This window comes from Salvelinus namaycush, chromosome 25 (genome assembly GCF_016432855.1).
Source record: "Salvelinus namaycush isolate Seneca chromosome 25, SaNama_1.0, whole genome shotgun sequence".
Classification (NCBI taxonomy): domain Eukaryota; kingdom Metazoa; phylum Chordata; class Actinopteri; order Salmoniformes; family Salmonidae; genus Salvelinus; species Salvelinus namaycush.
In genome coordinates this window covers 8,130,765-8,142,479 of record NC_052331.1, presented here as the reverse complement: position 1 = coordinate 8,142,479, position 11,715 = coordinate 8,130,765, and the positions used below count along the sequence as shown (strand labels likewise).

The 11,715-nt window shown below is 44.9% G+C and overlaps 1 protein-coding gene across 1 annotated transcript; it reads right to left on the bottom strand.

Moving 5' to 3' along the window:
* Positions 1-1,905: 1,905 nt before the first annotated feature.
* LOC120020015 (cytoplasmic dynein 1 intermediate chain 2-like) lies at positions 1,906-10,976 on the bottom strand. Its single transcript, XM_038963437.1, has 15 exons — positions 10,781-10,976; positions 7,780-7,912; positions 7,435-7,489; positions 6,785-6,909; positions 6,569-6,673; positions 6,318-6,480; positions 6,126-6,225; positions 5,830-5,955; positions 5,532-5,678; positions 3,877-3,990; positions 3,657-3,790; positions 3,433-3,577; positions 3,033-3,173; positions 2,832-2,957; positions 1,906-2,729 (listed from the first exon to the last, which is right to left on the bottom strand). The coding sequence occupies exons 1-15, from the start codon at positions 10,898-10,900 to the stop codon at positions 2,616-2,618; spliced, it is 1,848 nt and encodes a 615-aa protein (XP_038819365.1). The 5' UTR covers positions 10,901-10,976; the 3' UTR covers positions 1,906-2,615.
* Between the last annotated feature and the right edge of the window lie 739 nt (positions 10,977-11,715).

Genomic DNA, 11,715 nt, shown 5'->3' with positions numbered 1-11,715 from the left:
GGTGGCTCCTCTCTTCTCATGAATAACTGATTATACATTTTGGGGGGGCTACTATGATTGGACAGTGTGTGGGAGATATTTGATTGGACGGCATGTGTAAGGCTTTACTCAGTGGGCCTTGCACAGGAAGTTAATGTACATATTGTAGATCTGCTGTACAGAGATGTGACACAGCTGGAAAGCAACATTACTGATGTTAGAGCAATATTAATCTAACATTGGAGAACAATGTTATGGTAATGTTAGAGCAACCCCATGATAGCGAAATGTTTCAGTGACAAATGTTGCGGTAATGTTAAAGCAACGTGACTAATGTTGGAGTTACGCTGGGCCTTCGTCTCTTGAATCACTCTTACTGATGTACAGACCTTCAAACTGTTTATTGAGGAGAATCCTGGGCAAAGGATTAAGTAACTTAAATGCATTTTATTGAAATAAGTAATTTAGTTTAATTTCACACCTGAAAATATTTTATTTCAAGGAGAATGAACAGCAAAAATGGCCAAGCAAAATCTAACCAATAGTTTGTGGAAAACTAGACTTGGTCACTTTGTCATACAGATAAAATGTAATTAGATACACACCATATCTATACAGAGTTTGGTCAACTCCAACAGAGAATTATAATGGACAATGTTCTGACAAGTCTTGTTGGAATGTTAACTAGAATGTGGTGCCTTCGGTGCCAACATGGAGGATAGTTTCCGAAGGCACTGTACATGGAGAGTTTGGCAAAGTTTTCAGACCCCTTATGTTATAGCCTTATTCTAAAATTGATTAAATAGTCCCCCCCCAATCTACACACAATACCCCATAATGACAAAGCAAAAATGAATGTAGACATTTTTGCTAATTTATTAATGGAAATATTACATTTACATAAGTATTCAGACCCTTTACTCAGTACTTTGTTGAAGCACCTTTGGCAGCGATTACAGCATCAAGTCTTCTTGGGTATGACGCTACAAGCTTGGCACATCTGTATTCGGAGTTTCTTCCATTTTTCTCTGCAGATCCTCAAGCTCTGTCAGGTTGGATGGGGAGCGTTGCTGCACAGCTATTTTCAGGTCTCTCCAGAGATGTTCAAGTCTGGGCTCTGGCTGGGCCACTCAAGGACATTCAGAGACTTGTCCCGAAGCCACTTCTGCGTCGTCTTGGCTGTGTGCTTAGAGTCGTTGTCCTGTTGGATGGTGAACCTTCGCCCCTGGCTGAGGTCCTGAGCGCTCTGGAGCAGGTTTTCATCAAGGATCTCTTTGTACTTTGCTCAGTTCATCTTTCCCTCGATCCTGACTAGTCTCCCTGTCACTGAAAAACATCCCAACAGGATGATGATGCCACCACCATGCTTCACCGTAGGGATGTTGCCAGGTTTCCTCCAGACGTGGTGCTTGGCATTCAGGCCAAGGAGTTCAATTTTGGTTTTATCAGACCAGAGAATCTGCTCCCCCCCCCAATTGCTCAGTTTGGCCGGGCGGCCAGCTCTAGGAAGAGTCTTGGTGGTTCCAAACCTCCATTTAAGAATGACGGAGGCCACTGTGTTCTTGGGGACCTTCAATGCTGCAGACATTTTTTGGTACTCTTTCCCCAGATCTGTACCTCGATACAATCCTGTCTTGGCGCTCTACGGACAATTCCTTCGACCTCATGGCTTGGTTTTTGCTCTGACATGCACTGTCAACTGTGGGACCTTATATAGACAGGTGTGTGCCTTTCCAAATTATGTCCAATCAATTGAATTTACCTCAGGTGGACTCCAATGAAGTTGTAGAAACATCTCAAGGATGATCAATGGAAACAGGATGCACCTGAGCTCAATTTCGAGTCTCATAGGAAAGGGTCTGAATACTAATGTAATTAAGGTATTTCTGTTTATTTTTGCAAAAATATCTAAATCTGTTTTTGCTTGTGTAGATTTTAGAATAATGCTGTAACGTAACAAAATGTGGATAAAGTCAAGGGGTCTGAATACTTTCCAGAGGTACTGTATCTATGGCTCTGCTTGCGTCCACATCTTCATATGTGGGAAGATTTCATTATTCATGCTTTCAGGAAGGAGAACGAAACTGTTTTTCTATTAAGAGACATACAGGTACATTACCAAAAGAGAAAGTAAAAACTTTGGTTCATAACTTGCCGTGAAGAATAGTTTTAGTTAATTTAAAAAGCTTTATTTTTTTATTTTTGGGTTTAGGTGTAGTGTTAATGTTAGGGGATATTAGAAACGTTATCTGCAGAAATATGTAATATGTTTAAAATGTGTGTAACCAAATGTGATAAATGCATGGATAAATAAAATTGTTGCTAAAATATGAGGACATGGCTGTCCTTGTCTATGAAGGTTGGAATGCGCATAGCATGGGTGATCTTTTTCTGTTCTTCACCATCAGTTTAACACACATCGTCAGCCCATAGGGAACATACATACGTCTAGAAAATGTACAAATACAAAGTAGTAAAAAGGTACGTTTTGCATATTTAGAAAAGGACTTGAGTTGGAGCGGTGGACAGAACACTGTCGACCTTCTAGAACCCTGAGGGATAGACATCACACCTGCTCCAACCAGAGGGAGGATTTGGAAGCAAGAGGGGCGTGGTCCCCAAAGTAACCATGGTGATCAGGCGAGTAGGCGCTGCGCGGCGAGCTCATCTCCTTCGTCTCGGCTCTCGTTGATCTCCACGAGCGTGCGCACGAAACGGGTCCACTCATCTGCCTTGGGCACACAGATTTGCTGTGGAAACGAGAGAACATACACACACACACACATGGGTTACACACAGGTATGACATGTACAGTATATCAAGAGCTTCAGTATAAGGGATGGATCTCTCACCTCTCCTACGTCGTAGACCAGCACCTGCCCGTCTGAGTCTCCTGTAGCGATTTCTCTCCCTGAGTGAGCCCACCGCACACGGTTCAGAGCAGGAGACCCATCCACAACCACACTGGCACTGGGCACCTAGGACACGCACAATGTTGCATTGTTCATATGCATATCTGTTGTTTTGCACTGTGCGTAGAAATGTGTGTGTACCTCTGTGTCGTTGTTGAGGTTCCACAGGTCCAGCCGTCCTGATCCATCCACACAGGCGAAGAGGGCGGGGTGAGTGGGAGACCACATGACATCATACACATAGTCACAGCTGTCCTCAAACAAATACAGAGGACGAGTACTCTACAGAGAGACGATGGGGAGAAAGGGTAAGTGTGTGTCGCCGCAAAGCACAGTAACCGGTGCCAGTAACAACAACGCCCGGGACACAGAACGAACCATTCCTGCTGCCACAGAAGCTGCAGATCACCGATCAACCTGCCCAGCCACCGCCATACCCATGGCCAGCCAGACCCACACAACAACCGGGACCCGCGACCCTTGGAGGGAGATCATACTCTACTACGAGGGCTCCCAGAAGAAGTGTGTATGTGTGTGTTACCTTGGTGGTCCACAGCTTAACAGTCCAGTCGAAGGAAGCAGAGATGAAGAGATGGGAGAAATCCACGGGACCCCCGGCACTGTGACAGCTCAGTCCAGTGACTGGACCGTGGTGTCCCTCAAACACATCACTGATGCCTGCCTTACTGTAACAGACACACACACACACATATTGGTGTTGGCCACAAAGTGATGTCCACAAAGCAAAGTTCTGAACACACACACCTCCCGTGGCGGCAGGCGGTGTAGACGGATCCATCTTCACTCCCAACCACAAAGTTGTTGACATCACCCAGAGGAAACGCCATGGAGGTCACTGATACTGCCTTAGACTGCTTAAACACCAGCTCCAGACTGTCCTGTATCACACACACACACAGCATTAAAACTGCCAAAACACTAACTTCGCAATGTCCTAGAACACAAACACACACTGCAATCGTACCTGTGGTTGAGACAGCATGTCTAGGTTCCAAGAACACATCTTTCCGTCAGTAGAGATGCTGATGAGGTTGTGAGCGTTTTGGGTCCCGACCACGTTCACACAGTACACAGGATGCTGAATATCACAGGACACCGTTAGAAATGGGTGATGTTTCCATTTAGCTAACATTACACAGTCCAGTCTATATTTAGCTGATAGTAGCTTGTACCCGTAAAATAATATCTAAACATTTTCACAATTTGAAAGCTATTGAGCACTCAATGTTGACAACGTGGCCAAAAGTATATGAACATCTCATTCCAAGATCATGGGCATTAGTATGGAGTTGGTCCCCCCTTTAGTGCTGTAACAGCCTCCACTCTTCTGGGAAGGCTTTCCACTAGATGTTGGAACATTACTGCGGGGACTTGCTTCCATTCAGCCACAAGAGCATTAGTGAGGTTGGGCACTGATGTTGGGCGATTAGGCTCGCAGTCGGCGTTCCAATTCATCCCAAAGGTGTCCGATGGGGTTGAGGTCAGGGCTCTGTGCAGACCAGTTAAGTTCTTCCACGCCAATATCTGGCCACTTTAGTTGTGATACAAACCTTATCAAAACATATAGGGCTATGGGGGGGACTATGATTTTTTTTTAAAGGCATTGTTTCTTGCCTTAAACTGGACATCATTCACAAGTGATATATCATTCACAAGTGATAGGCTAATATTGTCACCCATAAGACTATTCTTGATTTAATCTTGTACTAAATAATATGTGCGTGAAATTCGCTTTGATTTAGAATGGACCATTATATTGTCTCAACAGGGGCAGGGGGAAAAATATATGTAATCTCTACACTTAAATAGGGAATGGAGGAAGCTTTTACTGTGGTTAATTGTCATGCCAGCCAGGTAGGCTATACTCCTGTTGTAAAGATAAGCAATGTGCTTAATATTAGCTTTATATTAGGAAAGTTGAGAAAAATATAATAGGCCTTGCCTATAGAAAACTGATAGAATCCTCCTCTTTTTAATAGAGGCCATCACTCTCTTTTTTTTTGCCTATAGAAATGTGTGCAACATTAGCCCATGGGTTCTCATGAAGTGTTTGATTTGATTTTTTAATACATTTGCATTGATGTCAGAGTGATTAGAGGGACAATAGAGTGCTGAATACCAGGCAGTTAGCAAGTTTGGTATGCTACTAATGACCATCAGAGCTTGGAGAAGCCTAATTACCGTGTCTAAATTGTCATGTGTAATTTGACTGCCTTCATGATTCGTGACCGCTGGTGTAGCAGTAATACGGTCACCACAACAGCCCTGGTTGCAACCGGGGACAGACGATTTTTACACGCTATGTCCTTTAGCACTGGCTGGTCCCATTCTGTGAGCTTGTGTGGCTTACTACTTTGCAGCTGAGCAGTTGTTGCTCCTAGACGTTTCCACTTCACAATAACAGCACTTACAGTTGACCGGGGCAACTCTAGTAGGGCAGAAATTTGACGAACTGACTTGTTGGAAAGGTGACATCCTATGAAGGTGCCATGTTGAAAGTCACTGAGTTCTTCAGTAAGGTTATTCTACTGCCAGTGTTTTGTCTATGGAGATTGCATGGCTGTGTGCTTGATTTTATACACCTGTCAGCAACGTTCCTTTGTAGTGTATGTGAGTTACCGTGTGAGCGGATGCAGACAGGGGAGTTCTCTGTACAGATGTTCTTTTGTTGCTCCTGTTGTCCCATAGGACGATCTGGCCTGAGTAAGTCCCACCCACAATCAGGTTAGGATGGAACCTGGCGAATGCCGCTGACATCACCGCAGACTGGGGAAGAGACACAGAGAAGAGAATTATATTCACAGAGAGGTGGTGTGTGTGTGTGTGTGTGTGTGTGTGTGTGTGTGTGTGTGTGTGTGTGTGTGTGTGTGTGTGTGTGTGTGTGTGTGTGTGTGTGTGTGTGTGTGTGTGTGTGTACCTGGCAGTGGAAGGTGTATTCGGGTGTGGTCTTCTTATACTTCATATTCCAGACCAGAGCCACTCCGTCCGGCTCATGAGGAGCATCTTCATTGTTGTTGTAGGAGGCCACCAGCAGTTCAGGGTACTGAATCAAACAGCAGACGGCAGTCAAACAGCAGTCAACAGGGGTAAAACAGACGTGTATCAGGAATCAAATACACAGATTTGCATGACTCTAACAGAGTCCAACACAAGAGATTATGTAACTTTTTAAAAGATAGGCCCTAATCCGAATCATCACACACACTCTCCTACCTGAGGAGACCAGTCCAGACAGGTGACCACTCTGTTCTTGGACCAACGTTCGTCAGAGAACACCCTACTCAGAGACATCTTAGCCCCCGCCTGCATCTCACTGGAAAGGAAGAAAGAAATATTGAAAGAAAGAGCGAGAGAAATAAGAACATACACTCTCTATAGCTGTGTGTTCAGGTGTGAGTGTCTCACCTCTCCTTGTCCTCCAGGTCTCGGCCACTGTAGTCGAAGCAGACGTCCACTCGCTCAGAGAGAGCCCGCTCTACAATCCTGCTCCCTCGATCGAAGAAGGTCATGAACTCCTCAGAGTTGAGCAGGTGCATCTTCTCCTCTTCAGTCAGCTCCTTGGGAGGGACTATACACACACACACGCATGAATATCGGAAGTGGTGTAGGCCAGGGCTAGTCAACTTACAGAGGCAGGAGGGTAAAGTCAATCTCACCTTCTTCTTGCTTCTCCTCCTCATCAGCTTTCTCCTCCTGGGAGTCCTCTGCTGGCTTGGGATCGACCATCTCCTCCTCCTCTTCTTCCTCCTCCTCCTCCTCTGCTACACACGCACGCACACACACCCACAACATCATGCTCACAACAACACAACGTACAATAAAACATTCAAAGTTTGTAGAATTGCCGCTAACCCATAAAACACTAAGTTTACCTGGTTTAGCCTGGGTGTGTGTTTGTGTATCGGCGGGGGTCTGTGTCTCCTTGGAGTAGGACACCATCTCTTTTGGAGGGAAATCCACCTGGGTCACCTTTGCCATGCCAAGCCTAAAACCTCGCCTGGACAGGAGACACACACATAGTCAGAGAGACACATACAAACTTAAAAACACAGCCACACCATTATACAAACACTCTCACACTCCACATCCAAACACACCATTACAAAGACAAACACTCTACATGTGCTAGCAGACAGCAATGTGTATGATGCTAACAAGGGCCATTCAGGCACACCAAAGAAATGACCAAGAGGAACAGAAGAGAGGAGCAAAACCACAGCCCAAGTAGGGGAATGAGTCTTATAGAGTAAGAAAGAGGTGAACCCCAGTAGTTCAGAGTCAGAGTGCAGCTGCAGAGTAGAGGGGTCAGGATCCCAGGGTAACGTCCTGATACAGCCACAATGCACCACCAGGGGGCAGCAGAGAGAGAGAGGGCAGGAAGAGAGAGAGAGAGAGAGAGCAGGAAGAGAGAGAGAGAGAGAGCAGGAAGAGAGTGAGTAACACAGAGAAAGAGAGAAAGCTGGCAGGTTAATAATATACAATGAGCATACAAGTACTTAATCACAAATACACAAACACAGACCTAGAGTTTCCATCTCCAGAGTCCTGGCTTCCAGAATCGCTGCCCACTGACTTGGCTGAGGGAGACATAAGGGTAGTGACTAGATAGTGAAACAGACACGTATCCTCTGTTATTACCCTCAGAGGCTGGGCTGTGTGGGGCTGTGTGTGTGTGTGGGGGGGTCAAAGAATGAGGGAGTGAATAATTGAGTGAATGAGAGAGTCAGTTGGTTAGTAGTAAATGACGGGAGAGAAGAAAAAGTAGGGGACAAGTGGCACGCTGAGGCTTCATGCAAAAATGCTTGTTAAAAAAACAGAAGAGTGTGTACGTGTACGTGAGTGTGTGTACATGTGTGTGTGTCTTTACTGTTGGGTATATCAGGGGTGATCCCCATGCTTTGCAGCAGAGCCTCAGCCTCTCTCCTCTTCTTCTCCAGGTCAGAAGAGTCATCTGCTGCACCGACTCCACCCCCTTCCCCTTCCCGCTTCGAGTCAGACCCCTACAGGGGGAGAGAGTGGAAGGGGGGGAAGAGGGAGAATGGGTAGAAAAGGAGAGGCAGCGATGAGAGGGATCCGTTGAATTGGAGAGACGGGGAAAAAGATCACGTAATAAATACAATATAACCACATATAAATACTGCATAGGCTATTACATGACACACTAATAACAATAATATACTATTTATTTTACTTGTATTTATTCAGGGGAGCCCAATTGAGACCAGGGTCTCATTCTCAATAGTGCCCTGAGAACAAACAATTCACAAATCAACATGATGATACAATAAAACAGCAACAACAAAAAAGAACTACGAGATACAGAAGATACAGTACGTTTCACAACACAAAAATGATTACAATCAACCAGAAAACGAGCAAACTTCAGTGAATTCATTCCTCATCAGCGTTCTAAAGTGCCCTACTGTCACCAGGGATTCAAGACGTAACGAGGATTGTAAATTATTCCAAACATGTTCTGAGTAAAACGAAATGCTGATTTACCGAGGTTGGTGGAGACACGAGGGACTTCAAGTGTTAACCAACCCTGTAAGCGGGCTTGGGGACTCGTATTTTTATACATTAACAGAGAAGTGAGATATGTTAGAAGCTTGTGCAGCAGAGCTTATGTAAACAAAAAGGGAAAAATGAAGTGATCTACGGGAATTTAGAGAGGTCAAGCTGACCTGATAAAGGATGCTGTGGTGATTATTAAACCTGTCAACTGTGATTAAAGCGAAGCGCGCTATGGTACACTGCATCCAAGGGTTTTAGAGTAGAGGCTGCTGCATTCTGATGAATGGTGTCACCATAATCAAGAACTGGCAGGAAGGTTGCCTGTACAACCTGCTTCCTGCTGTTTAAGGAGAGGCATGATCTAAACTCAGCAAAAAAGGAAACGTCCCTTTTTCAGGACCCTGTCTTTCAAAGATAATCCAAATAACTTCACAGATCTTCATTGTAAACACTTTTTCCCATGGTTGTTCAATGAACCATAAACAATTAATGAACATGGAACGGTCGTTATGACACTAACAGCTTACAGACGGTAGGCAATTAAGGTCACAGTTCTGAAAACTTAGGACACTAAAAGAGGCCTTTCTAATGACTCTGAAAAACACCAAAAGAAAGATGCCCAGGGTCCCTGCTCATCTGCGTGAACGTGCCTTAGGCATGCTGCAAGGAGGCATGAGGACTGTAGATGTGGCCAGGGCAATAAATTGCAATGTCCATACTGTGAGACGCCTAAGACAGCGCTACAGGGAGACAGGATGGGCAGCTGATCGTCCTCGCAGTGGCAGACCACGTGTAACAACACCTGCACAGGATTGGTACATACGAACATCACACCTGCGGGACAGGTACAGGATGGCAACAACAACTACCCGAGTTACACCAGGAACGAACAATCTCTCCATCAGTGCTCAGACTGTCCGCAATAGACTGAGAGAGAATGGACTGAGGGCTTGTAGGCCTGTTGTAAGGCAGGTACTCATCAGACATCACCGACAACAACGTCGCCTATGGGCACAAACCCACTGTTGCTGGACCAGACAGGACTGGCAAAAAGTGCTCTTCACTGACAAGTCGCGGTTTTGTCTCACCAGGGGTGATGGTCGGATCCACGTTTATCGTCGAAGGAATGAGCGTTATACCGAGGCCTGCACTCTGGAACGAGATCGATTTGGAGGTGGAGGTTCCGTCATGGTCAGGGGCGGTATGCCACAGCATCATTGGACTGAGCTTGTTGTCATTGCAGGCAATCTCAACACTCTGTGTTACAGGGAAGACATCATCCTCCCTCATGTGGTACCCTTCCTGCAGGCTCATCCTGACATGATCCTCCAGCATGACAATGCCACCAGCCATACTGCTCGCTCTGTGCATGATTTCCTGCAAGACAGGAATGTCAGTGTTCTGTCATGGCCAGCGAAGAGCCCGGATCTCAATCCCATTGAGCACGTCTGGGATCTGTTGGGTCAGCGGGTGAGGGCTAGGGCCATTCCCCCCAGAAATGTCCGGGAACTTGCAGGTGCCTTGGTGGAAGAGTGGGGTAACATCTCACAGCAAGAACTGGCAAATCTGGTGCAGTCCATGAGGAGGAGATGCACTGCAGTACTTAATACAGCTGGTGGCCACACCAGATACTGACTGTTACTTTTGATTTTGACCCCCCCCCCCCTTTGTTCATGGACACATTATTCAATTTCTGTTAGTCACATGTCTGTGGAACTTGTTCAGTTTATGTCTCAGTTGTTGAATCCTGTTATGTTCATACAAATATTTACACGTGTTAGGTTTGCTGAAAATAAACGCAGTTGACAGTGAGAGGACGTTTCTTTTTTTGATGAGTTTATTTCTATAAAAGAAGTCTACTTTAAACCTCAGCTTCTTAACTAGGCACAAACGTCAATTCAACGTCTATTTCACGTTGGTTCAAAGTAATTTCATTGAAATGACATTGATTCAACCAATGTGTGCGCCCAGTGGGTAGCTAGCTCATCCATATGTTTTTTTAACATAACATTTTTGTAAATCAAAATACCCAGATATTTGTAGGCGGCAACCTGCTCGATGAGAGAACCATCCAATGCATAAATGTGTAAACCATCTGAAATATTTCTATGAGAATTAGAAAACAACACACATTTAGTTTTTGCAGCAATAACTAACCATTTTAAATCAACAAGGGCTTTCTGCAAGGCGACTAAATCAGACTGAATCTCTAACATAGCCTGGTCAACAGTAGGGGCAATAGAATACATACATTTAATCTGCCTACAGATGAATGTTACAGGGATGTGAGCCCCCACAACTCCTCTGCATCAAGCCAGCCATTAGCATGTTCTACTTCTCTTCTCTCTACTTACATCCTTCTTCTTGTTCTTCTCCTCCTCTTTTCTCTTCTTTTCCTCTCGGATCTGGGCCAGGCGCTGTTTCTTCCTCTCCAGCTCTGCTTTCAGCTCACTCTTATCCTGTTTATCCGCCATGCTACAAGAGAGAGGGAGAGAGAGGGAACAAGAGAAGTCAATATGAGTTTTGAAGATCTAACTGCTGGCGTGTGTGTGTGTGTGTGATGGTAGCTGCCGGTGGTATCACACTGTAACCATGTGGACACAATGGGATAACTGTTCATGACAATGTGTCTTTTATCTGTGTGCGACATGGAAAATAATATGCTACGCCTATGTTTAGCTGGGTTGTTATGTTGAACAAACGATTTCGGTCAGATCTTATCATGGGCACAGCGCGGGATAGAAATAACCCATACATTTCATATTGATTACTGTAGGCCTACTTTTTGTCCGTTGATTCATGCAGCAGATAGAATCATGAAATTACAACATTAATCAAAGGTTTGTTATTAACAGTTCACTGAACACCAAATGAATTAGGTGGTTTATTGGAAACGGGTTGAGTGGGACGTTGAATGATTGTCATACTGAGATGTGATGTGACAATCTGATTCCACGAGAGCAGGAGCTTGCACTCTGGCAAACAGTCATCATCTGAGTCCTGCTCGATGCGAAGCGAGCCAGCTACAGAGCACACTGACTGAATTGAAAGACGCAACTCTTCATTTGAACATCGCTTCATTGTAAAATAGTAATCTATTTATCCACAAGGCAATAATCTCCTTGCCATTATTGCAAGGGAAGGGCGTTAGCTATTACAGCTAACTGGTGATAAATCTGAAAGTGACACTGACAGCTAACCGTAGCTATCTAGCAAGCAGGGTTGGGTAGGTTACTTTCTAAATGTAATCTGTTACGGTTACTAGTTACCTGTCCAAAACTGTAATCAG